The sequence below is a fragment of the Lactuca sativa genome, chromosome 5 (genome assembly GCF_002870075.4).
Source record: "Lactuca sativa cultivar Salinas chromosome 5, Lsat_Salinas_v11, whole genome shotgun sequence".
NCBI lineage: Eukaryota > Viridiplantae > Streptophyta > Magnoliopsida > Asterales > Asteraceae > Lactuca > Lactuca sativa.
This window is the reverse complement of record NC_056627.2, coordinates 304,608,450-304,635,262: the sequence shown is the minus strand read 5'-3', so window position 1 is coordinate 304,635,262 and position 26,813 is coordinate 304,608,450. Positions and strand designations below refer to the sequence as shown.

General features: G+C 32.1%; 1 protein-coding gene and 1 long non-coding RNA gene across 3 annotated transcripts; both read right to left on the bottom strand.

The window, feature by feature from the left end:
• Window positions 1-9,482: 9,482 nt before the first annotated feature.
• Window positions 9,483-12,905, bottom strand: LOC111888033 (CSC1-like protein At3g54510). The gene is made up of 10 exons (XM_023884148.3): window positions 12,775-12,905; window positions 12,198-12,603; window positions 11,883-12,026; window positions 11,749-11,812; window positions 11,443-11,646; window positions 11,071-11,369; window positions 10,721-11,000; window positions 10,381-10,659; window positions 10,016-10,249; window positions 9,483-9,906 (listed from the first exon to the last, which is right to left on the bottom strand). Exons 2-10 carry the CDS (start codon window positions 12,473-12,475, stop codon window positions 9,751-9,753), a joined length of 1,938 nt encoding a protein of 645 aa, XP_023739916.1. The 5' UTR covers window positions 12,476-12,603; window positions 12,775-12,905; the 3' UTR covers window positions 9,483-9,750.
• A 9,180-nt stretch (window positions 12,906-22,085) lies between these two features.
• LOC111888069 (uncharacterized) lies at window positions 22,086-24,701 on the bottom strand. 2 transcript variants are annotated; one of them, XR_006183225.2, is made up of 4 exons: window positions 24,305-24,700; window positions 24,002-24,077; window positions 23,790-23,867; window positions 22,086-23,187 (listed from the first exon to the last, which is right to left on the bottom strand). It is a non-coding gene; the product is annotated as an uncharacterized LOC111888069 (long non-coding RNA). The 2 variants fall into 2 exon arrangements; XR_002849037.3 differs by having other exon boundaries at window positions 23,790-24,077; window positions 24,305-24,701.
• Window positions 24,702-26,813: the final 2,112 nt, after the last annotated feature.

Genomic DNA, 26,813 nt, shown 5'->3' with positions numbered 1-26,813 from the left:
TGATCGGAGGCGGATGGAGGATGAGTGATGGACGGGGGTAAGTTGACTTCATAATCACTGAACCGTAAAGGTTGAGTTCGCACACGAGAAGCTTTAGTAACCTGGTCGATGTTCGTGTCTTCATGCACAGAAGAAGAATGTGGCGAGGGTGGTTCCGTGTGTACGTGAGTCGTATGCTCACTTTCGGAGTCAGACTCGTGGGGTGTGCTAAGGTCAACTGTAGCCTCATTTTCGTGCGCCGCAGGTGGTGCAGATTCATGATTGTGAACCGTATTAGAGGTCTCCAATTCATTTTCGAGCACAAATGTATCATCTTCCGTTACATTTTTGGTAACCAGATCAGAAGCCATAGGAAATTTATCTTCTAGGAAACGCACATCTCTAGAAACGACTATTTTTCTTTTCTCCATGTCATACACATCCTTTTGTTCCTGGAGGGTACCCTACAAATAATCCCGGTTTACCTCGAGCCTCAAATTTGTCACCTCCTGTCTCTGTGTTTCGATAATAAACTAAACATCCAAATACTCTCATATGATCATACGTGGGTTTTTGATTGAAAAGTACCTCGTATGGTGTGACTCCTTTAAGAACCTTGGTTGGCATTCGATTTATGAGGTAGGTGGCTGTTAAGACGCATTCACCCCAAAACACCTTCGGTAAGTTGGCTTGAAAACGTAGTGCACGAGCTGTCTCAAGTAGGTGCCTGTGTTTGCGTTCCACCACCCCATTTTGCTGTGGGGTGTGGGGACATGTAGTTTCTAAGACTATCCCTTCTTCAGTATAGAAGTCACGCATCTTGTTGGAAACGAACTCTCCACCATTGTTACATCTTATCCGTTTAATTTGTTTGCCAAATTGTGTTTGAACCATTTTATGAAAATCAATGAGACAAGTACTTGCCTCATGTTTGTGTTTTATTAAAAAAGTCCAAACGGCTCTACTAAAATCATCAACAATAGTCAAAAAAATATGATGCTTTACCAATGGAAGGTGTTCTATATTTGCCCCACACATCACAGTGCACTAGATCGAAACAAGAAAAGGTTTTTATTTCACTAACTGGGAAAGGAAGTCTAGTATGTTTTGCTTTAAAACAAGCATCACATTTATTGAACTGTTTTTCTGTTGTAACATTGATAAAATCTAATTTTGAAATTTTCTTGATGGACGGGTGGCCGAGTCTCTTGTGCCAAACTTCAACCTTTGACATAAGTGCCTCACTGGTCTTCATCTTTGATACCCCCATCCGATACAACCCTCCACTCCGATTACCCGCTCCAATCAAGCGCTTCGTCCCCAACTCCTGCATGACAAAAAATCCAGGAAAAAAGGTTACTGCACAATTTAAATCATCCGCGAGTTTTGCTACGGAGAGAAGGTTGTAATTAAAATTCGGTACAAACAAAACTCCTTTAATTTTGATTCCCCCAGGTAAGGTATGCTCACCCTCCCCCATAACCGGCACTTTGTCTCCATTAGGGATGACGACATGTGAATCTTTGGAGTTTTGTGTTTTGTTGAATAAGAAATCAAGTCGGTGTGTCATGTGCTCGGTGGCACCCAAGTCAACAATCCACCCATTGAAAGTATCGTTTCTACCTGCCATGTTTGCCATAGGTTGTTTGTTGTTGTTTGTTGTGTCTAACCCTTCCTTGAAGTGCTCGACAAAAAGATGGTACTGTTCATCAGTGAGTCCAGGAATCGGACTTGGTCCAATCTTGACACAAGCAGCTTTGGGCTTCTCTTTATTTCCAGGCCACCATTCCGGGTACCCGATTATCTTGAAACATCCTTCCTTGTTGTGCCCTTCACGCTGACAGAATGAGCATTTTACCTTTTTATCGTTATCCGACTTGACAAATTTTTGTGTCGGTTTGCCTGTTGTTTGTGTCATCGTTTTGTTGGCAGGTTGTCGCTGGCCACGTTGTTGACTATAATTTGCTTGGAAGGCCGACGAGTCAGCACTTGCTCTTTTCGCTCCTCCGGATAGCGCCCTTTGTTGTTCATCTTCAGCCAACAAATGATAAACAGTACCAATCGGAGGGGTAGGCTTCATCGCAAGGATTTGAGTTCTGATGACAGAGAATTCGTTATCCAGACCCATCAGGAACTCATAAGTCCTCTCCTTTTCCCTTAAATCGCTCAGCTTTTTCCCGATCCCACAACCGCAACCTTCGCAGGTGCATCGTGGGGATGGTAGGACCATCTGCAGTTCATCCCAAATGGACCTAAGTTTGGTGTAGTAATTGGAGATCGAATTCCCATCTTGCCTCATCATGTTAAGCGATTGTTTCAGCTCATATGCCCAAGGCGCCCCTTCTTTCTCAAACCGTTCTTCAAGATCCAGCCAGATTTCTGATGAAGTATTTGCATACCTGACACTTGTTCTTATCTCTTTCTCCATGGCGGTGGTATACCAGCCCTTGATCATTGCATCAGCCCGTACCCACGCCTTATACATTGGCGACGACACCTCCGGTTTCGTGACAGAACCATCAACCAGTCCCATCTTGTTTTTCGCAAGCAGAAAGTTCCTCATCTCCTGCTTCCATTCATTGTAGTTACTATCATTCAACACATCATTAACCTGCATCTGTTTTGGGTAGTCTGATGCGTGAATGTAGTAAGGCGAATAGACATCAATCGTCTCCTCATCTTCAGATTTCTTGTTGCCGTCTCCCTTCTCTCCGGTCATGGTGGATACTCACCCAATCGGATCTATCGCTCTGATACCATAAAGATTTTAGAGAAAGCTAAATTCGCTTATAGCTTTTGTTTTCATTATTGAATCAATCAAAAAATTACAGGGGATGAAAAACGAATAAATAGTGCTAAGTAAATCAAATCTAACTAACTAAACAAAAGATACGGGAATAGCTATTTGAATGAATATAATGAGATAAGGGCTTCTTCAGATAAGGATTAGATCAATCCCTTTATGGTATGGAAAATCCACACACAAAAAAACTTTATTAAAGGACAACCTTGTATGCTGAAAAAACCACAATGGTGTAGCCAATCTCATCACCTTTTTCATCACTCTTGGATCCTAATATTTTTTTAACATAGTGGATTTATAATGGAACCATCTTATAGTCTGAGAGTTTGAGTAACAATAACACAAAATTTGCCTTGAGAAAACAGGGTATAAGGTAAGAGAGACACGAACATTTTTTACTGGGAAATTCTAAAAAAGAATAGAAGTTTCGGCTACCTTTGTGTCCTTAAAATTACGTTATGGAGCATCAATCAGAATCCATTATGGAAGAAACTATATCAACAAAATCAAACAAACATATTGAAGATGAGAAAAAGAAAACGTGAACTTACTTGACAATAATTAGAAGATATTCATAAAAAACGAACAATCACAAGCCATGAACGGTTTAAGAAACCTTAAACAAGTTTGGCGATAACCTACAAACAAACACGAACAACAAACGGAAGCCATGAGAGGATTTCTTCAATACTTCAAATAGAGAAAGTCTAACTTGACATCGATCAAAACAAAAGAGTCGTCGTCTGCATCTTTAACAGGTGGGCTGAATGAGAGAGTTCAAAATTTAGGTTTTTAATTGGTTGGGAGAGGAGATGCTTTTATATAATGCGTATCTGGTGTGTTTGACCGATTCAATTGGTGAAAGTTGCTGCAAGCGAGCGAGGGTTACGATTCAATCCCTACAAGTAAGGCATACTAATTCAAAGGCGTTGTTAAATACATGTATGCATATGGATTGTTGTACTTTATTCTTAATGTTTTGTAATATTTAAAAAATATTATTATTTTATTGATGATTACCTGTACTATTAGCTTAATAGTTTGAACGTCTTAAAAATATATTATTATTATATTCAATCTATTTATAGAAATAGTGAGATTTCTTTTATAAGATAGTATATATATATATATATATATATATATATATATATATATATATATATATATATATATATATATATATATATATATATATATATATGGTAGGATTAAATGTGAAACCTAAATATAGTGTGAATGTATGACTAAATATGGACCGTTGGATTAGAAAAATCTAATGGCTAAGAATGGTTGTGGAATTAATTAGTGTTTAAGAATTTATTTAATTAATTTACTCATAAAATCATTTACAAGGAAACTGTGTCATTATGTAGCAATTTAAATTAGGATGGACCATTAATGCGAAAATATTTAATGCTTCAAGAATTGTCCAGATAAATACATTTGTTATAGATAACCGTATAAGTTTTTTTTTTCTGTTAGAAAGTATGATACATAGTATTATATGCTTTAAGAATGTGCTAATTATAATACACTATCTATTCTTCAAGAATTTGTTAATTAATTATTCAAACCCTCATTTGCGTAACACAAAATAAATATTTTCAAAAGCTTATAGATAATAACAAATTCTTTAAGAATATAATAACAAATAATCTCTATAAACATATTCTATAAGAATATGATTGCATTTACAAAATCACGTATTAATGTTTTAAAACCAATATACTCCATTCTTGTACATATTATTAAAGAATATGATATTCTAGAAGAATATGATTGCATATACAGATTCACGTATTCTTCTTTTAAAATTATAAACATACTACATATTCTTAAAGAATGTGACAGGTCTTCCTTAAAGACGAAATCGCACCAATATGATATCAAATATCAAAAAAATCACCTTTTCCTTAAAATTGATTTATAAATTAGAGAAGATCAACGTTAATGTTTCTCGAAATCGATTTACATAGTGGAGAAAATAGATGATGATGAAAGATAAGACCACAAATAGGTAACGTGTTCATAGCTAAACTTAAGGAATAGATAAATCTAATTAATTGATGTTTACGTTATTTTACTATAATCTCTCTATTAAACGATTGGTCTAGAATGTATCATACGTTCACACAATATATAAGGTTTATATATGAACCTAAATATATATATATATATATATATATATATATATATATATATATATATATATATATATATATATATATATATACTAGCCGTAGACCCGCGCAAAGCGGCGGCGAAAAATAGTTTCTCATTCGGCAATAAGTTCTATACGGAAACATGTTAGATTTCAAGTAACACAAAACATATGCATATTGTTATCAATCGGTTTTACGGCAACAAATAAATATAACCCTCGCAATACAAAAGAAAATAAATATTTTGGTGTGTAGTGTACGTTTATAGTCCTCCATTTTAGAAATCAAGACACATCCATACAAAGTGACTTGCTTATACCTTTATTGGTATTGATAAAGTTAATAAAAGGGAGAATCAAAGTTAATCTTAACAACCCGATTTGCTTGATACAGATAAGTCTAAACGGATATATCCTATTATCCACTTTACTATCTAAAGTTTTAAACCGAAAAATAATAAAATTAATACAACCATATTTCATGGAACATGAATAACAAATGGAATACTAATTTTCTATTAGTCATAAATCATACATAGATATTTTTTCTTAATATTAAACAAAGTATTTGATTTTACAACTGACTGGTCAATTTCGATTAGATGACATAAATAATAAATAAAGCTTAAAAAAATTACAAATAAAAGGACCTATATAATGGATTATTTGTTTTATTTTAATTGGATAAGAGATCATGTCAAATTTTTGGAAGAGATAAGATTTCAAAGGTAATCAGATTAAAATTTAATATTATTTTATTCATGATTAATTGTACTTTACGCTTAGAGAGTTGAACGTCTTAAAAAAATAATATTATTTTATTGGATCTATTTATAGAAATAGTAGGATTTCTTTTATAAGTTAGTATATATATCGTTAGAAAGGTATTGACGATGCCGTCATTATAAGACTAGTGTTGAGTACTTTCGAAATTAGTTTAGTACAAATATCATTAAATCTATTTAAAATAGTATTATAAAGGAGTGTTTAGTCATTTAAGTAAATATAGAGGGTGGTTTTTGAAAATTCAATTACTATAAATAAGAGCCTCTAGGCCCTCATATTTCTTGCATCATTCTTTTGATTCAAGAGTCTTTCTCTTCTTATCCCCCGAGCATTTCGGTCCCTCGTGATTCGACTTCTCTTTCTGTAGTTTTAGTATAGTAAGGTGAGAACTGAAGCGTTGCAAGAATCTTTCTTAGAAAGATTCAGCGACGAAGTTCTGCTCCTATAGAGCCCGTCTCCTAGCTAAGTAAGTTATGTTACCTTACTTTAAATATAGCTTATAATATTGTTATTATGAACCTATAAATAAAATTTATCAGTGATTCAAAGTTGTTATACTGATTGATCTACTTACGGGGATGATGTCCAAGCTGTGATTTAGTGAGGTGTTTAATGTGAGATTTCCAAACAGTATACTTCGTATACCAAACAGACTCTACCTTCGATATGATCTTACCTGTTGTTCCTTACTTGATAGATCATCAAGTAGACTTTGAGTTAATGATGAATCTAGACTAATAATTAGTCGCAATAAAGATTAGACTAAAACTTAACGATAATAATGCTAGGTTTCGTCGAAGGAAAATAGAATCGTTAAAAGTGAAGCGCTTCCTGAGTTTGGAATCATCACTTTAACAAGTAATTGCATATTTACTTTCATCTTACACATAGATATGAAGTGTTTTATATAAATTATGTGCTATGTGTGCATATTATTTGTATAATTGTTATCTATATTGGATGAACACTATTATACATTTTTAAATGATTTAAACTGTATACGTGTTTTATACCTATAAATTACAAGGGGTAAAGATGAGTTGGATGATGAAATGAAAGGTGAAATAGATCATGAGATGATGGTGAGAGGTGAAAAATAAGAGAAGCCTTTACCCAAGTGTTGGCCCCATCATCTAACAGAGTATGGATGACAACCACATACTATTCTAGACAGTTCGGTGGAACACTAGCATGTTAGAAACCTGTAGGTGTTGTGAACGAGACGTTCACCCGGTGTAATCTAAAAACTCATTGACATGTATTGCGAGTGGACTCTCGAAAATAATATTTTCAATAAACGAGATAAACTGTGACGATTATGAACTTAGTGCCTGTTATATAAACCCTGGCGACTATGGACTTAGTGTCTGTTATATAAACCCTGGCGATGATGGACTTCGTGCCTATACCTTAGGAAAATCCTTAAGAATAAATAATGAGGAGTAGATGATTCATAAAGAAGATACTTAAGAATAAAGAAGATAATGGGGATGGGTAAATGGGTTTATTATTTGATGATTAAACATAATAACTTTATTATTGTGGGTTGAAAACCATATGTACTCATCATGTTTTCCAACCCGACTCACTCAGTTTATTTGTATCACAGATGTCGATACGAAGCTAACCTACACCAAGAGATTTAAGAGATGTAGATCACTAGTGTAAATGAATGTAAGTTCTGTTTATGCTTATGTTTCTGTATTGACGGTGACATCCCAAAGTTTTAAAATGAATAAAATACATTTCTTCGAAAATGTTTTGATAAAACTTTTATCATGTTTTCTGTGAACAAATTTCCGCAACATTTGTTCTTTAAAAAGGATACTCTGATTTTAAAATAAGCATAAATAAAATTTTTAAAATAACTGTACATTTGGGGATATCACAATGTACAACCCGGGCGGTCGCCCACGACCCATGTTTCTAAGGGGCTCAAAATTCCTAATATATATATATATATATATATATATATATATATATATATATATAGAGAGAGAGAGAGAGAGAGAGAGAGAGAGAAAGAGAAATCAACTTATCTAAAAATGCTAGGAAACATATTTTTCTTTGAATTAGTTGTATTTGTAATGTTATGACCATATATATTTTTTTAATATTAATAGTGAATTTTATAACAGTTTGTCTATTTTCGACTTTAAGGGTCCATTCTTTCTTTTTGCCCTGGACTCACTATATCTTTGGACCGGCCATGGGTGATAGCTCATAAAAGGTTTTCATCGGTTAATTTGAACACGAAAAATATGGAAAAGATGTATGCAAGAATGCAAAATATGAGAAGATGTATGCAAGAACGCAAAATATGAGAGAAATTTGAGAACTATGGTACATTATACTTTGAAGTCAAATATGCTTCAATGTGTTTTTGTTTGTATTGATAATTAAATGTTAATGTTTGGTGTTGGATTGTATAATATTTTGTATTTTGGATTTTGAAATTTATAATTTTTGTATTTTTGTTTTTAAAATATGTAATTATGGGTATTTTTATTTTTAATTAGAAATTAAAAATATATATTATATTTGCAGCAAATCAGTGATGGACATCAAAATTTTGATATCGAAGATTTGCAAAGGATCAACGATGGATTTCATATTAACTTTCGTCGCCAATACCCTAAATTTGCAAAGGAAAATATATGCTAACATTGTCGCAAGTAAAAACCTTTATGTCGTTATATCCCTTGCTATGTCATTTGTCAGGCTTTAATTGGCTATGGAACCATCATGTAGTTATAGTTAATCTATAGCAAATTGACATTAGCGATTATCGGTCGATGAAACCTATGTTTCTAGGAATGTATGCTTATTTTTTAACGGTTGGTTAGTAATTAGAAGTTAAATTCACCAAGTTAGTTAATTCACCAATGTTCAGGTTTGAACCCGAGACCTCAAATCTAAGAAGCTTCCACATCTACCAAGTGGGTTAGTTCCACATTGGCAGTAGTGTATACTTATTACTTGATGAAATAGTATAGTAGATAACCTCTCTCTATTGTGACATTAGTTTTTAAATAATTTTAATACTCATGTCATGGATTTGTTATGAAGGGGTTGTTGTAGAACACCGAAAAAGGCAGACCCGAAAGGTTATAAGGTTAAAGCCTCCAACTAAGTTTTGATGCCGAATCCCCCAAACTTCTTTGATTTGTTCCTGTTATAGGAAAGGTATGGAATCCAATTGTACTTTTTTTTTGTTTTGCTTCTAATGTTGTTATGTAGAATATGGATTCCAGTTGGTTATATATGGAGTCCAAGATTGTCTCTCGAAAGAGCTATAGTCCAAAATTGTCTCTCAAAAAGAACCATCATGGAGAGGTGGAGGGTGCAACATATATAAAGAAATAAGGAATCAATGAGGTTAGGATGTATCAAGCCATGGGAGTGCAAACGTTTGCTTTGATACCATGTAAGATATATACGAAGTCTAATATTGTCTCTCCAAAAGAGCCCTTATGGAAAGAGAAGAGACTTCAACATGCGTGTCGTACTGATGTGGAATACATTAACACTTTTGAGCATAAGGGGCGCACTTTATGTGATCCTTTGCTTTGGGGCGCCTTCGTTCAAATCAGTTCTTGAACCTTCTCTTCTCTCTAACCTTGAATACCTCATACCACGTGCTTTATGTGCGACACTTTGTTCTTAAACTAACTTATACATTTTAAACAATACAAAACGAGCGAACCGAAACAAAAGAAGAACAACACTATTAGTTAAGTGGAAAAAGGGCTCACCATTAACTCATGGATAATACTTACCAAGGAAATTAAGCAAAAGTATAAACTCTCTACTTGTGGTATTGATTTTTTTTACATGTTTAGTTGAGTTACTAATAGCCTAAAAATGACATGATCATATTCTAGGAAAGACACCCTTTCTTCAAACAAAAACCAATCAAATTGATTAAAATCATATTTCTACAATATAGTTTCATCCAAATCCTTGCATACCCAACAAGGCTTGCCCCTATATCCCAAAAATAGAAAGAAAAAAAAAACAACTAAGAAATCAATGATAATAACGGTTGTGTTGAGGTTGATTCTTCCATTCCAACACACACTTGAGGCAAAGAAGGTGGCCGATATGCATCTATGGCTTCACGACAAGCAGCATCACTTGGACCATCTTTATCAAATTCATCATTATCCTTCGCATCCTAACCAACAATAAATTTGCAAGATTCATGAGGGCATTATCGTCTTTTCCACAGACAAGAGATTAGTAAAATGCACTTCAAACACAGTACAATAAAATCAAAAGTGTACCTTTACAGAGCATTTGTAAAACGTAGGAAGAAAACGAAACTTGGAATACTCATTGTAAGCTATAGTGAGAACAAGGAGTGGTATTGTCGCGAAAGATGCAGAGGGTTTTGACTTTAGTCCAAAGAGACCAATCATGGTGATTTGCATGATAATGATGGCGACCACCACATGGTGATGAAGGTGGGGCCAATACTGCCCACATGTCTCGTATGTTGTTTCATACACATCTTGTATCTGTATTAAGACATTGTACTTTCAAAAATCTATTCATGTATAACTTTAAGCATTGCTATAATTGGAAAGATTTCTTTTAGACAAAAAGAAAGTAAAATGCTATTTTTTGCATATTATAATAAAGAACAAACCTGATTGATGAATACCACGTATCCAAGAAGAAAGTAGACAACTAGAAACGGAAGAAGAAGTGGTGCAATGATGGAGTACACAATGCCAACAAGCAAAAAGAGAGAAACAAAGGGAATAACTCTATAATAAGGAAATGAAGAAAGATAATTGGATTTCTTTTTTCCACGACCCCATGTACGCATTTTTAAAGCATCCCATGTAAGTAATCCAGGTTGAAGAATCTCAAGAGAAAAACCAGATAAACCACTCGCCAAAATGTATGTCATAAAAAAATCTGCCTGAACATAGGAAAAGAAATTAAGAATATATAAATAATGGTATAAAAAGTGTGGGACTTACTTGAGCAGAGACAGCTGTAGCAAGGCGACTTGGGACATCTTTTGGATGAATGAAAGTTTTCCCAATTTGATCAAGTAAAGATCCGGATAAAACGGTTAAAAAAAAGACATTTCCCATTAAAAAATAAAAAACCATGTTGCTAGCTTTTTGTTCTTGTTGACTTCTTGAAACATAACCTGCTACTCTTGCCATTCCTTTCATAACAAAAGGAACAACATAAACAAATCCACTAAGAATCACACTTGGAAGATATCCTGTAATAACCGAGCTCAATCCTGGTCTGTTTGAAATGCAACACAAATTTACTTTCCAAAAAAAAAAAAAAGTTACTTGCTTACTTACTTACTTACATCAATTGGACAGCCATGGCTGGAGGGAACCACTTTTTTAGTTTTTCAAACTGTGTTATTCCCTGAACTGCAGTTACTGGAATAGCAAAGAATATAGTGAAAAGAATTTGTGTGACAATTACTCCAGTTCTATAAAGTACCAAATGCTTATAAGGGATTGAAAGATTCTTCCATAATACATCTCTAGGTTCTGGAGCCATTTGAGTGATCCATAATAATGGATTTGGATGTTGTTGTGTTTGGGCAGCAAGGGCAGCATCCCAACGTGACCGAAATGTTACAAAAGCAACAGGCAACTCCTACAAAGTAGAAAATTAAATTCATGTTTGTGTATGTGAATGTGAGAGTAAATTACTAAATTTGAATAAGTACCTCAAGATTGTTTCCAGCATATAGAATTTGATAGGAATGATAAGCATTAGGATGGTATTTGGAGAAGAAATGATCAACACTGCAGCTGAGTGATTTGTGTTCATCGCATAAAGGAACTTGTCGAACAAGAACAGTGAGTTGACTCGGTTGATTCCTTAGGTTACGAAGTTGTTGAATTCTTTTCATAAGGACAACCTTGTATTCCTAGAGATCACATCACCTGTTATGAACCTCACCAAAATATTCAAATGCAATAAAAGTTAACTTCATAAATGAAGTACAACATAAAGAAAAGTAAATGAGTACCTTGTGAAGGAGATATATTCCCAAGAAAGATATAAAGCACAATGATGAAAAGTGCACCCAAAGCCTGTGGAAATGAACGAAGTGAATTAGTATAATCTGTTACTCTAAGATACTTTTTGATGACAATACCATACCTGTTTGATCCTCTAGGGATATTGGAAATGGTGAAAGAGTCCATGGAACGTGAGCTTGAAGATAGCTCAGGGGAGACAGCAGAATAGTTGAGTGGCAAAAGAACCATCAATCCGACAACAGAACATACCACAAAAAACTTAATCCTGTCAAGTGAATTGATGCAGGACTTCTAATAGATTAAAATCGGTAGTATTGAGTGCCCTAATTTATGTTAGTTTGCCATGGAAACAATCACTACAGCTATCTATCGTGTTATTGAAGAGAGGGATTATTGTAAAAGAGAAAAAGGGGGAAATGAAAGTTTTGGTAATTACCCGAGTTTAAAAAATCTGATGAGAACGAGTGCATCAAGGCCGAGGGTAGAAAGGATTTCGTCCTCCGTAACTCCAACAGCATCTCGGATCCAATCAACGGAAGGAAAGAATCGGTTGGAGGAACGATCGAAGGAAATCGTATGGCGAAGAGCGAGACGACGAGGGTAGTATATGTTGGCATTGGCAGGCTGTTTCCGGAACACGGAGAAGAGACACAGGATCACAAGTGCAAGCCCTATGTTGATCGCCGCCGATGCTATTAAGCTCTCCGCATTCATTTCATTTCAGTGATTCTCCGGCGAAGGAAATTTGCAGGCTGAGACTGAGGTCGGAGGGTGTATGTATGGGGTGCTACTGCTTGCCACCTTTGATAGCACGTGGCAGAGCTTCAGCGAGTATTAATCAACTACAGCAATGAAGATAATTCAGAACAGCTGCTTTGTGTGACATGAATGCATGATCATGATTCATGTAGGCAAACATGCAATGACAATGGGTTCAAGATATCCAGAAATTTAAAGCTTAGATTAAATAAACAAAATTTTCGTGATTCAAAACCATAAAATCGAACTCTTACCGGTTGAAATCGCGATCTGTATAAGCCGGAAAGATCAAAATCGGAGATCTTCTTCTACAATTTGAAGAGATATTAAAACTCTGGATTCAATTAATCGAATTTCAGTGTTATAATCCTGTTTTCAGTTACAACTGGTCCCAGATTTTACAATTGTAATCGATCATAACCGTTTCAAATATAACTAGTTAGTTTTTATGGATCGGATCACCCGACCCGATCAAATGAACTTGGATCTGAATAGTTTTAACGGAAAAAAATCTAAATGACGAAAATATAATCCTGGTGGATGTATTTTCTTTATTTGGTTTTTTTAAAAACGGATATTTAAAAAACACAAATACACAACGATAGAATTAAAAGGCTTTAATTACGTAAACAGGCTATTAAATCTCCTTTTAATGTAGAAGATTCAATAAAAATAAATAACTTAGTTGTAAAATGATAATTTATAAAAAAATGCTGATAAAATAACATCATAACTTTATATTATATGTAAAAAATTATTCAGAAAAAATATTATTTTATATTATAGCTTTTTATCAACATAATTAAAAATCCAATAAACTAATATATAAATATAAAATAAAAATATAATTATATAAGTATTGACTTATTATTTTGATAACCAAAATTAATTTAAAATCTAAAATAGTAGTTAGGTTTTAGAATTAACCAATGTGAAATTCTAAATATCCTATTTGTATAATTGAATCCAAATGATCTAATTAAACAATTAAATATTGTTTTAATAGTGGACAGCCATAATTGCATTCCAAACCAACCGATTCCTTTTTCAATATAAAGTTTTTGCTATTTCTATATTTAATTAAATATCAATAAAAATAGAGAAATTAAAAATTCTTTTATATTTTATTTTTATTTATCTTCATATTATATCAAATGTTGACATATGTCACATTTAATAACACGGTTAATGAAATTGATAATAGTTTAATTCGCTCATCACCATTTAGTGTGGATATGAAGATAGTACGAATAAAATATATGAGGAATCATCTCTAATAAATGAATGTTTTTTTTTGTCACTTGTCACACTCTCATTTAATTTGTCAAATATCATTTTATAGTTATTTTGAAATAATTTTTTTCCATATGTCACTTTATGAGTTTTTCTATTTTATTAAATTCCACATAATATTTTAATATAATAATTGCAATAAATGTATTAATACATGAATATTAATTTCATTAATAAACTTACATTTTAATTTAAAAATTCCCAAAATTAAAGTTTATTAGTTTGTTTTCTTTAAATTATTTGTTTAAATTTAAAAGATAAAAAACATTTCTATTATAATAATTCATTATTTTTCTTATTTTTTTTTTATAAATTCAAAGTTCTCAAATATTTTGATCTTTATATTGAACTTTTTTTTAAAAATTAACTCATATAATACATGGGTCTTACAATTAGTCCTCCTTAATAAATAAATATTTTTTTTGCCACATGTCGCTTTATCATGAATTATGACACTTGATATTTTATAGTGTTTTTGAATTTAATAAAATCCAAATGTCATTTTTTTTGTATTTATCAATTTTATTTAAAAATGTCACCTAATTATGTATTTATGAGGATTTAAGAATACATGTTCCTCCAAATTTCAATTCTTACATTTAATGTCATTTAAATCAATTTTCCGTTCATTTAATGTCATTTAATGCTACTATTTCGCATTAAAATTCATATATATTCTATTTTTTCAAAAACTTTCCGGTATATCTATATATGTTATATGGATTTAAAATTTTTGCTACTAACAAACTTTTATTTTTTGATATTTTTCTTAGATTTTTTGTTCAATGTTTTCTTATTTTCCAAATAAAATTTATTTAAACATCTTTTCGAGAATAAAAAAAATAATAGAAGTTATTAGGAACTAAATTATTTCATTATAAATATTTTAAATAAACCATTGGTATTACTATGTATGAGTATAGTTTTTTTTTATATTCAAATTTATATTTTATAGTACGACATGATAATTGTATCATTAATCTTGAGTTGAAACGTATTTTTGATATTCTAATATTTACACTTTGATATTTAACTTTTATTTTAATCAGCCCGTATAAAATTTCCTTATAAAAGTGATCTCATTTTAAAGAAATTTTTTAAAGATAAAACATTTTTGATAAATAACTCATACAAATGTATTTAAACAAAATCCTAAATAAAATTTTAATGAATAAAATATATAAAATTACGTCAAAGCCTATGCATAGTATATATTCAAATTATTGAAAAGGTAATATACTTTTACAATCTTTCTACAAAAACATCTCCCAATATTTTTGTTATGAGACTCTTTTCACAAATCTTTTTTAAGGGATAAAATATTATTAGGGATATATGTGAAATTAAGGTGTAGAATTGAACAGAATTATTGTTTAAAAAAAAATTAAAAAATTGTAATTAGATATGAACCAAAAAGCATCTAAAGCTACAAATATGAGGTGAAACGTATCCCGCTTATTACATTTAAATTATGTATTGATTCGATTATATTTAAGGATTTCAACACGATCACGAATATATATATATATATATATATATATATATATATATATATATATATATATATATATATATATATATATATATATACTAGGTAATTTTTTAGGCCCGTGCTAAGCACAACCCAATGAAGGGTGATTTCAGTATTTTTAAAAAATAAGATAGAAGATTATAACTGGATGGGTTTTCCAAAGTACAATATATCGAGAGAAGTTGAAAGTACAAGTTATGAACTAATGGACTTTCGTAGTACAATGCCTTAATAGAAAGAAAGAAGAGTAGGATATTATTACACAAATAAATGAAAGTATGTTGTTTTTTCTTGCACACAATCAAAACTTCTTTCCCATTCTCATTGTCATTTGGATGCTCATTTTTTTTTCTTTTCCATGATCACAAAGTGAAAAATTAACATAATTAGGTAAAATTTACATGAAATCAAGAAAAAGGTATAAATTCTATGACCTTTGTTTGACATGTTATCAGAGTTCTTGATAGAATATTCCCCTTCAAAAGAAGTGGCAACACTCACAAGAGAAATGCAAAGTAGCTTTGAAGCAATTTTAATATTTGATATAGAGACAAACAGAAGCGAACTGTATGGGCCTGTGAATGACACATTTTATTATTTTTCACTGTATGGCATAAAACACACACATACGCAAAAAATAAAAAAACAATTAATTTTCTTGAATTTAATAAATTAAGCAATTTATCTTAGATATAAATAACATACTGATGCAAGTTGTCTCTATTATGAGGGCTAAAGGTTCAATAGCCTGCACTAAATTGCTGGTAACGGAAGTGCAATGAGCTATAACTTCATATATCCAACAAGAGAGCACATATGAGGGCATTCACTTGCTTCATAAACATGTAATCTTCAGTTTCTTTAAAATGAAGATGAAGCATCTAGAATATCATAAAAAAGATCAAAACAGAATAAAAACAAAATCAAGAAAAATCTCACCCAAAAACACAAAGACATCATGATCAATGTTTTTATACAATCTTCAACAAGTAGTAAAAAGGTTATAATAACCCAAGACAATGACTGTTCTGCCCAAAATCACTACTATGAGTTTCTCTAGGGTACATAAATAATAGGAAATCACCTAGGTAGTGTAAGGAATGTCTTTTTGTTTTCCTAGTTACCAACTACAGAAGAATCTTAAGGGTAGAGCATGTTAGCAATGTTTTTACCACAAAGTCTTCATCAAATATGTGACGAGCAAACTTGAGAATCCAAACATGCAAATACAAAAAATAATTGTAAATATCATAGAATGATAGTTTGTATTGTTCAGTGATTATCTTGGGACTCTGGCCCTTAGCGAACATAAAAGATGAAGGGTGATACGATTTAAATCATAAATTAAAATATCATAAAACATATGATATGTAATCCTCATGTTCAATTAAACCATCAACATAAAGTAAAAAGTCAAATTATCTTTAAAGCAAATTAAGAGATCAACCATTTGAAACTCATTATGTAAGTCACATTACATACATCAAAACAACATTACCATCAAATAAAAAACCACATTTCAATTTAAAATATCAAATACCAATGAAAGAATTGCGATGAAACTATTGTAATTGTAAAACTAATGTCGAGAATTCAATGAAAACAAATGAAATTGAGAAAAATGTAGATTGATTATGGAAGATACATGAAAATGACAAAATCTAACAACAAATAGAACCCACAAGTTTCAAGCAATGAAATTGTTAAAAATTTCATAACCAACTAAAAATCAATCTAAAAATGGTTGAAGATTGAAGAAAATATTTTTGCCTACAAAAATCCTAGATCCGAAACAATAGTTCCATCAAATCCATCGCAATATTCTGTTATTGCCTAGTTTTTAAGAATTAAAACTACAACAAAAAATGAGAGATGGGAAAATGAGATTGCAAAAATGATGGATAAGATAAAGTGAAATTAAAATGGTACCGACTTTTTTTTCTTGTCGGACAATGGTATATAATCGAAATATTGATTTTACCCGTTCGACCCAACATACAGAGAACTCCTTGTTTTCCTTTATTAAATCATAATCATTAATCTATCAAATTTGTCCCATGTCGGAGATTCAACCGTGTTGTTGACCAATCAGTTCTGCCCCTCATTTCCATCTAGCGTTCAACCATGCTGTATCATAATTCAATTTCTTTTGTTTCAAGAAGATAATGAAATCAGTAGAGGAATGTTTCATAGGGTTAAAAAATGTAAAATATAAACCATACATCCACATGCGATTTTAGACACTTGAGGATTTTAAGTTTTCAGAGGCAGAAAGTAGGAGAATATGAGAGCGTTCGAATTTTAACACTACCCTTGTTCCCGAGTTTTTTTGTAAATTCATTAAAAGAAAGGGAAGGAAAATTTTGACGGAAAGAAAGGAAGGTGAAGGAAAATATTCATTATTCCGTGTTCCCGAGTTCGAAGGAAATGAAAGGAAATGGAAGGAAAATTTTAAGTTTTTGTGTTCCCGAGTTAGGAGGAAAAAGCAAATAAAGCATAAAATTTTCCTTCCCCTCACTTTCTTCCCAAATCCGCCCAATTTGGGAGGAAAATTTGGAAGGAAAATATGATTCCAAAATCCTTCCCCTCCCATCACTTTCCTTCCATTAATGAAACTCGGGAACACGATTTTCCTTCGACACCCCTCACTTTCCCTCTGTATCCTCCCATTTCTCTCCTTAAGTAGAACTCGGGAACAAGGCGTACAATGTTTATTAAATGAAAACCAAAGTCAAATACAAACCATAAATTTGATTTAGTGCATCGTTGGGGAAAAAAGAGAGATAGCGGATGAATGTACATACCAACAAGCGTAGGCGTGGCGCAGAGGGTAGAAAAGCAGCAGACTTTCAACCCGCTCATGCAATATTTATTTGGTGCCGCTCCATCGACCCCGTCCTCAGCCTCACCTTTTCGGTTAAATTAAAATCCCCTCTTAAGTCAAGAAAGAAACATGAAAATGCCAGAGAGAGACGACTGTTGGATAGTTGGGAAAAGACGCGAAGAAAGACAACTATAACAGAAGAGCGAAGAGGGAAAAAAAGGTATAAGGTGGTTGAAAATAGGTGCCTCTGACCGAAACGGTGGTGCGAATGTAGAGGAGGAGAATAAGTGTTGTAAGATGTTGTGATGAATCGACATTGATCTCCATGGCATCGTTTAGATGGTAATCGATGTGGCGTCCAATAAACCATGTGAATTGGAGTTTGGAGGAAGGAGAAAAATATGGTTTTTTTATATAGTAATGATATATATATATATATATATATATATATATATATATATATATATATATATAGAGAGAGAGAGAGAGAGAGAGAGAGAGGTTCCGTTGAGATTAAAAATAAAATAAAGATCTCGAGATTCAACCTCAGCCACGTATTTCACATCCGCTGCTCTAACCCTTCGGCGTACCGGCGCGGCAGGTCTGGTGTAATCATAAATGATTACACAGTGTCACCCGTTCCTTTCTCCTCCGCCACCATCCCCACCACCGTAACCGCCACCGCTACCACCACCACCACCACCTCTGACACCAGTCGACCCCACCATTGTCACCTCCATTATTTATACCACCGCCACCTCTGTCACCACCACCTCTTCTACGACTAACTGTAATAATCATTTATGATTACTCAATCTGTGAACAGACATATATGTATAATCATTTATTATTATGCATATACGTATAAACATGTATAATCCTGTATGATTATACTTCTCTACCATATAATCATTTATGATTAGGCATACGTCGTTGCTGTTGGTACGCTGGAGCATTAAAACGACAAATGCAAAATATGTAGCTGAGGTTTAATCTCAAGAACTCTACTTTTTTTTTAATCTCAAGTGAACCGTCCCTTTTATATATATATATATATATATATATATATATATATATATATATATATATATATATATATATATATATATATATATATATATATATATAATGTTTAAAGAATTTGATTATAATATTAAATAGTAAAAAGGATACGCAACAAGAATTTGGACCTCATATTATACCATCAAAAAATCAAAAGAATTATGAGTACCGAATATTTTCCATCTTTTTGACTAATCACAAGGTGAATTATTAAATTATTTAAAATTATGAACACCGAGTACCGATTATTATGTTGATGTAATTTGTAAATTGAAATAAAATAAAAAACCACCAACAAAAGATAAAATTATCTTACAAAGCCTCGACACAACATATATTAGCCTCAACAAATAAAATACTAAAAGAAAATTTATTAAATACTAATGAACTAATTAATCATCAAAATATAAAGATGTAATTTATAAATCAAAATAAAATAATAATTAAATGCTTTCAGAGAATCCCATTTATAAATAGATAATCAAAAAGGGCTTTGTTACTCAAAGAAATTCATATATTTGTTAATCTCTCATTCCATTTTTATTTGAAATTCTAGTAGGATGCTACTATATGTATATCGTTCATTTATATAAATTGTTCATTTATATAAATTATTAAATATGTTAAGCAATTTAGGGGTACATATAAAATTTCTGTTTTAATATTTTATAAAATAGGTTTTGCTTAAATATACGACGTACAAAGAGTAAATTACACGAATGGTCCCTATGGTTTAGGGTAATTTACGCGTTTGGTCCTAACTTATTTTTTTTAACTCGGAAGATCCCTACTGTTTGTTTTTGTTACGCGTTTGGTCCCTATTTTACCTAAAAAGACTATTATGCCCTTGATTTTTTTAATTTATTTAAATAAACACACCCATAATCTCACCCCGTCACCTTACCTCACCTACTCCATCATTTTTTTCTCTTTAAATAATAGTCTTTTTAGATAAGACAGGGACCAAACGCATAACAAAAATAAACAGTAGGGACAAACGCGTAACAAAAACAAACCATTCGAGTTACAAAAATAAGTTAGGGACCAAGCACGCAAATTACCCCAAACCATAGGGACCATTCATGTAATTTACTCACGTACAAAAGATTAAGCTATCATATACTAGGGGTGTCGAACGAGTAAAATTTTCGGGTTTCGGTACAACGGGTCGGGTAGAACGGGTATTTCCTTAAGAAAATAGGACCCGATACCCGACCTATATTGTAATTCGGGTTTTCAGGTTTCGGGTATTCGGGTTTGAGGTCGGGTCGGGTAATAATCAGGTATACCCGAAAATTTCTTAAATGACACTTATTGATAATTTTTTTTACATGTTGGTTGGTTTAATAAAGAATCGGGTAGGAAAATACTCGATACAATTAACAACTACATATATAATAACAATATAAATCATTACAGTATGTTATGTACTTTTTTAATTTCATTCCCTATGATAGTGAGAAACTGAGAATTGTGATGACGGTTCAGGACTTCAGCTTCAGCGTCGTATTCCCTTTGCAAGTTTGCGTCAACTTTCGAGTCGTCGTTCATAAGAAGGAAACGAAGGGTTTTGTTTTATTTGAAGTGTGAGTACGTGACTGCATTGTATATTTGGTATTATTTAAAAAACAAATTTGGGTATTCGGGTATACCCGAAAATAAAAATTCATATCTAAAACCCGACCAATACTATTATCGGGTTAACCTATTACTTGAATGTTCATACCCGTTACCCGTTCTACCCGACCCATTCTACCTGAATTCGGAACGGGTCAGGTGGGTAGAACGGGTTTCGGGTTTTTTTGACAGGCCTATCCTATACAGCTTTACTATCTTTCAATATATTTTTGGTGGGGTCAATGGACATGTACTATAAGAAAGAAAAAAATGTGCCATGAAGTTCACTATTCACATATCACATTATTGCTTGATCATACAGTTCTAGGGTTGGGCTTTTGTATTTCTTTAAACAATAGCATCCATTATATGTATTTATAAATCTCATTGCTTGGGCCTTTGTAAACAATAGCATCCATTGATGTATTTCTTTAAAAAAAAAACTAGTAGGATACCATCGCTTCGCGAGGGGCAGGAAAAGCTAAAATGACGACATTGTAAAAGGATAGACGCACTTGACACATAGTTAAAAATACACAAACTGAGTGGAGATGGTATGCTGCAATAAATGTAATGTCATATTGAAAATGTCGTATTGAAAATGTGGACATTCCCTTATTTCGAACTATTGTTTCTATTCCGGAGTATTTTTATTTTTTTATTTTAATTTTCAAAGAAATCTATATTCTTTTTTTTGTCAAATGCAATATTTCGAAATGTTTAATATCACCGTTTTTCAATAAAGGTCTAATTTTATATATTAATATCATATATAGTTTACATTACTATGTTTTTTTAATTTTTTTGTTAAATTTAACTAAAAATGATTTTTTTCTCGAAATTCCGGAATTGTTGTCCGTTCGTACTTTTTCTGGAAATTCCGGAATATATTTTTTTTTATTTTTTATTCTCATATGCTTTCACTTTGTCAAGACCTGTTTAAAAAAGTAGACAAAAATGCAGACACTATGAAAGCTAATGCCTTGGAATCACATGGTAAAACCTAAAATTACCATATTGTGTGAAATAGATTGCATTATTCAAATTCATTAGATGAGTAATTACTTCATATTAAAGAGATTCACAATACAAAATCATCATGTTGAGAAGGTAGCTTCCTCTTACAGGAGAGAAAGAAGATCGGTCTGAAGAAGCACCTGTGCATCAAACCGTTATAACAAAAATAAATTACTTCTTCCCAACGGTAGTGACATGGGAATGTGATATTCCCTCAATCGTGTGAAAATTGAATTGTATACATTTTGGCTATCAAACATATAATGCAATAGAATGTTGGATTCCAATTACATTGGATTATGTTGGAATCCATGAGGTAAAACACGTATGTATCAACAAAAATCTAGATAAATCTAGTAGACAAAAACAAAATGGAATGGAATCCTAGATTCCAATTCCGTTAGATTCTCCTGGGATACACAACAAATATGGTGTAAGGATACTGTTTTATTCACCGATTCTGGCGGAATGCAATGATATTCAAATGTGAGATTCCATTTAATGATCTGTTTGGTTGCTCAATTGACGGAATTGAATTGAGTCAATTTCGTCAAAAAACCGCTAAAACCCATATATGATGGATTTCATCATTTCTAAAGTTGTCTTGAATATCGGTGTTTCAAGATGTGAAGAAACATATCATTGAAAAAACAATCAACCTCAAAACTGGAACTATGAACTCATATAATAATGAAGATGCGAAAAATGGAGAAGTCATAACAGATGATGAAAAAATTGTATAAAAACCAACAGTGACAGATCTTAATGAAAAAAATTGCATATCAATTGGTCAGAAAAAACATGGAACAGAAGTTGAATAAAAATTGCAATCGACCATTTTTTATAAATATTTGTTTTTAATATGGATGAATTGTGATCCCAAATGAAAATGGTGCCTTTTCTACCGGTATTTGTTTCTCAGTTTTGAGATCTTATTAAGAGATAAATTGCACATAGTGCAAATGTCTACATTAGTGACCTACCACTTTTTCTATCTTTCCGGTCTCGTTTCCCATTTTCCAATAGACAAATAAATCAAAAGTCAGATTTGGTAAACCTGTGTAAATGTTTTTGTTATATTTAGAAACCGAAATTAGAAAAAAACACAATTAAGTTTTTTATTCTTTTTATATTTTTTAAAGATGCCAAGATGGCCAAAAAAATTCAGTGCCTAAAAATTAGTTGAAGAAATTTTATGATAAGAAAAACTAATGATAAATATTATGAGGTATTGATCGCTTATAGAGGAAATTATAAAAATGGTGTCTACTTTTCATTTTTAACGTCTAGGCGAGTTGAGTTGGATAGAATAGCAACACATACCTGTAAAAAAGTAGATAAATTATTGTTAATTACCACGTAAACATGAAGCATAATAAGGAGCTATTTTTTTTCCTAACCAAGTCTAGTATGGATGAAGTGGGACAATGAGTGAATGGAGTATATAAAACATGAATTGATTTGGTACATATAAATGAATACACATTAAAAATTGAGCCTACATCGTTCACCAAAAAAAACCATGTTATCAATCATTTTGAAGAAGAAGCAAAAGGAACCCCGTGTTGATTACCCTTTCAGTTTCTTTCAAGTAAATAGGAATGTTGATAGATGGATAAGAGAATAATGTCCTTACCTTTCCTGTTTCAACATTTTTTATTCTTGTAAGAAGCTGTTATAGCTTACTGTGATAACTGTTTTCAATCACAACAATACATATCATATACATTTGAAAACCAGAACCATTTTCTAAGGTGGAGAACCACTTGTGAATCATTTATATTTGAAGGAGATTCTTGTCATTGTTGTTCACATAAATTAGAGTTAATCACACATTAGGTGCATTAATGGAGCAGATATCCACATACTAACAAACAAAAAGAACTTATTACAACAGAAAAGGATAGCAGGTGTAGCAGGGATACCTGTTTCACAACAAAGTTTAAGGAAATTTCTCCAATACCAAAAGCTAGAAGTTGATGTAAGTCAATACCTGCAACAGCCTACCAAAAGATCGTTGAAAAGGGTAAACGATAAAATAAAAAGATTTGAAGTACGATTATCATCCCTTTGAGGCATATCAACAAACACCTTGCATGCTAAAACCAATAGAATAAAAAATCTAGCTATATCTGACCTCCTATCTCCGATGAAACCTGTAAGCAAAATCGATATACCAAAAAGCTATCCCATGTCGTCGCAAAAGATATAGTCTGCAAGGTAACACAAACAATTTTCAATTTGAGACATGTGAAATGATATTTCTTTCCTAAAATTAACCTAAAAGTTCAACAATAAGAAAGTCGATTGTAGTGGTTTAGAGAAAAATGGCTTGTGCAGTGGTTCATGGAGTTTCCTTCTTATCAAAATCAACTAAACTTTTATCTTCATTGGCTTGGAATTTCAGAAAGAAGGAGAGAAAAGATGATGGAAAATGCACCTAAAGAGCCGATGTCTGTCTTCAATTTATTTCATTTCGACTTTGGGTCCGGTCAACCGGAAGAAAGCCGATAATTTCCATTCGCTGTGGAACTTGGCTGCGCAAAGAAGCTAGACCCTACGAAGCATCGTGTAAATGGTTCCATGCTGGGAACAGAAAGGTTTTTTTGGCCCGCTAAGCTTCAGTCGATTAAATCGGAGGAGATGAGGATTAAAGCAGTAGTTGAGGAGGTGTACTCATCCCGATTGAATTAGAGTAAGTTATGAAAGCATCAGAGCAGAACACATGTCCAAAACGGAACACGCGTCGAAAACGGTACCATCCACATGCAAAACGGGACGGTACAATGACAGATTATAAGGAAAAAAAAAAAGAAGACGAATGAGAACACAGGGGGGAAAAAAAGAGTTAGGAGGAGCAAAATGAAAATCCCTAAAAAACATAGGGATAATATACGAAAAGAGCCAAAGATATGGACCATATATGTGAAAATGATGGCAGTTTACTGTAGCTAACATCAGAAAATTTTAATATATATATATATATATATATATATATATATATATATATATATATATATATATATATATATATATATATATATATATATATATATATATATATATATATAATGACCAATCTACTTATCTACATGCTTAGTTACAATTTGCTTGGCCCTTTGTAAACAATAGTTTTCGTCGAACTTTTAAGCAAAAGTCATGTTATTCTGTTGTTATACGCTTCTTTTTTATTTTAAAAACAATTATTTGTACGTACTATCGTTTTATCATATATATTAATTATTTTTTTATAAAATTATACAATACAACATTTTAAAACAAAATTTATTTTATAAAAAAAATTATTATGTATGAATACGTTTCTATTCTTAAAAGTAAAAGTTTGATAATTGATCATCCCTTTCTTTCACAAAAGTACTTTTTTAAATCTTCATTTTCATGTATTTATTTAAAAATTTATTTTTATCTTTTATGAAATCATTATTTTTATATATATTTTTTAGATCTTAGTTTTCTTTAGAAAAAAATATACTTTTGCAAGTTTTTCTTTTATATTTTTTTTATAATTTTTTTACGACTTTATTTTTTCAGGATATTATTTTTACAAAATAACTATTTTTGCATATTTGTTTTTGTGTAAAGATGTTTTACGATCTATGTCGTTTTGACAATTTTTTTATGAATCCATCTAAACAATTTCTCAAAGTTTTACCAACTTTTATTACAACTTTGCTTTTTATGTTTTTAATACTTCATGTTTCTTTTTTTTTAATTATTTTACAATGTTATATTTTTGTAAATTTGTTTTTACAAAAATATACTTTTTACATAATTAAATGACAAAATTGCAAAAATGTTCCCTGTGGTATGCATTTTTTGGGGTTTTAGTCAAAACCGCGACTTTTTTGGATTGGTGGTTCTTTTGAGCTAGTTTGCGTTTTTGGTCCCTCTGAATAATGAAATGACTGTAATACCCTTCAGATATTTATTTTCCATTTTTAAATTCATTTTTTGTAATTTAATAACTATTTATTCATTTTAATTATTAATTTAATTATTAAAAAAATGAGAGGGCCCACCCCCCTCTCTCTCTCTACAAAGTCCACCCCCTCATCCTTCTTCATTGACGACCAACAACTCCCTACCGGAGGTGGAGCCGTTTTTCCGGCCACCAAGGCATTTGGGGTTACCTACAACCACCGCCCGACACCGCCTATTCTGACCATCCTCATAGTCACACTCCACCACCATCCATCGTTGTTGCTGTTCCACTTCCTTATCGTCAATCTGCGTCGGACTCAAAAAACGAGAATCCAACTCCCTTTTCTATTCTGACAATCTGGAACCCAAAGAACAGGAATCCAACTCCCTTTTCTATTCAAATCACTTCAAAAATCCCTAAATCACATTCACATCTTTTGATTTTTGAGTTCTTTGTTGTTCTTAGAAATTTGCAGCTTCTATTTTTTAGATCAATGGATCTTAACTGATCATTCATCTGTAGATTGAGCATAATGTCATCTCTTGTTAAACAGAACACCTTGATTGACATAAATACAGGTCTTTAAACGAGACACGCAAGGTGTTCGATGAAATGCCAATAAGAGATGTCGTCTCCTAGACTTCCATGATCTCTGCTTATGGCATGACTGGAGATGGTGAAACTGCTATTACACTATTACAACCTTTTCAAATATGCAAAATTCCAGAATCGTCCGTGATTCCATTTCCTTCGCTCCAGCTCTGTCAACCTCCAACCATGGGGAATTACTAAACCAAAGATAACATTCCTTCTACTTCTGGATTAAGGTTTCGTTTCAAATCCGAGACTAAGAACAAGTCCCCTTTTCCATATTTTTTTCAGGTTTGGAACATTGAGTGTATGTGTGTGTTGTGTTTTGATGAACATGTCCACTGCGTGAAATGAATGTATGTTTTTTTCAGATAAATAATTGTGTGGGTTTGAGAGAAAGAGAGAGAGAGAGAGA

Excerpts from the sequence above, each read along its gene's own strand:
- LOC111888033 (XM_023884148.3), bottom strand. The coding sequence starts at position 12,475 with ATGAATGCGGAGAGCTTAATAGCATCGGCGGCGATCAACATAGGGCTT. Across the intron at positions 12,027-12,197 it reads ATCAGATTTTTTAAACTCGG|GATTAAGTTTTTTGTGGTAT; the intron begins GTAATTACCAAA and ends TTCACTTGACAG. Across the intron at positions 10,250-10,380 it reads ACGTGGTATTCATCAATCAG|ATACAAGATGTGTATGAAAC; the intron begins GTTTGTTCTTTA and ends GTCTTAATACAG.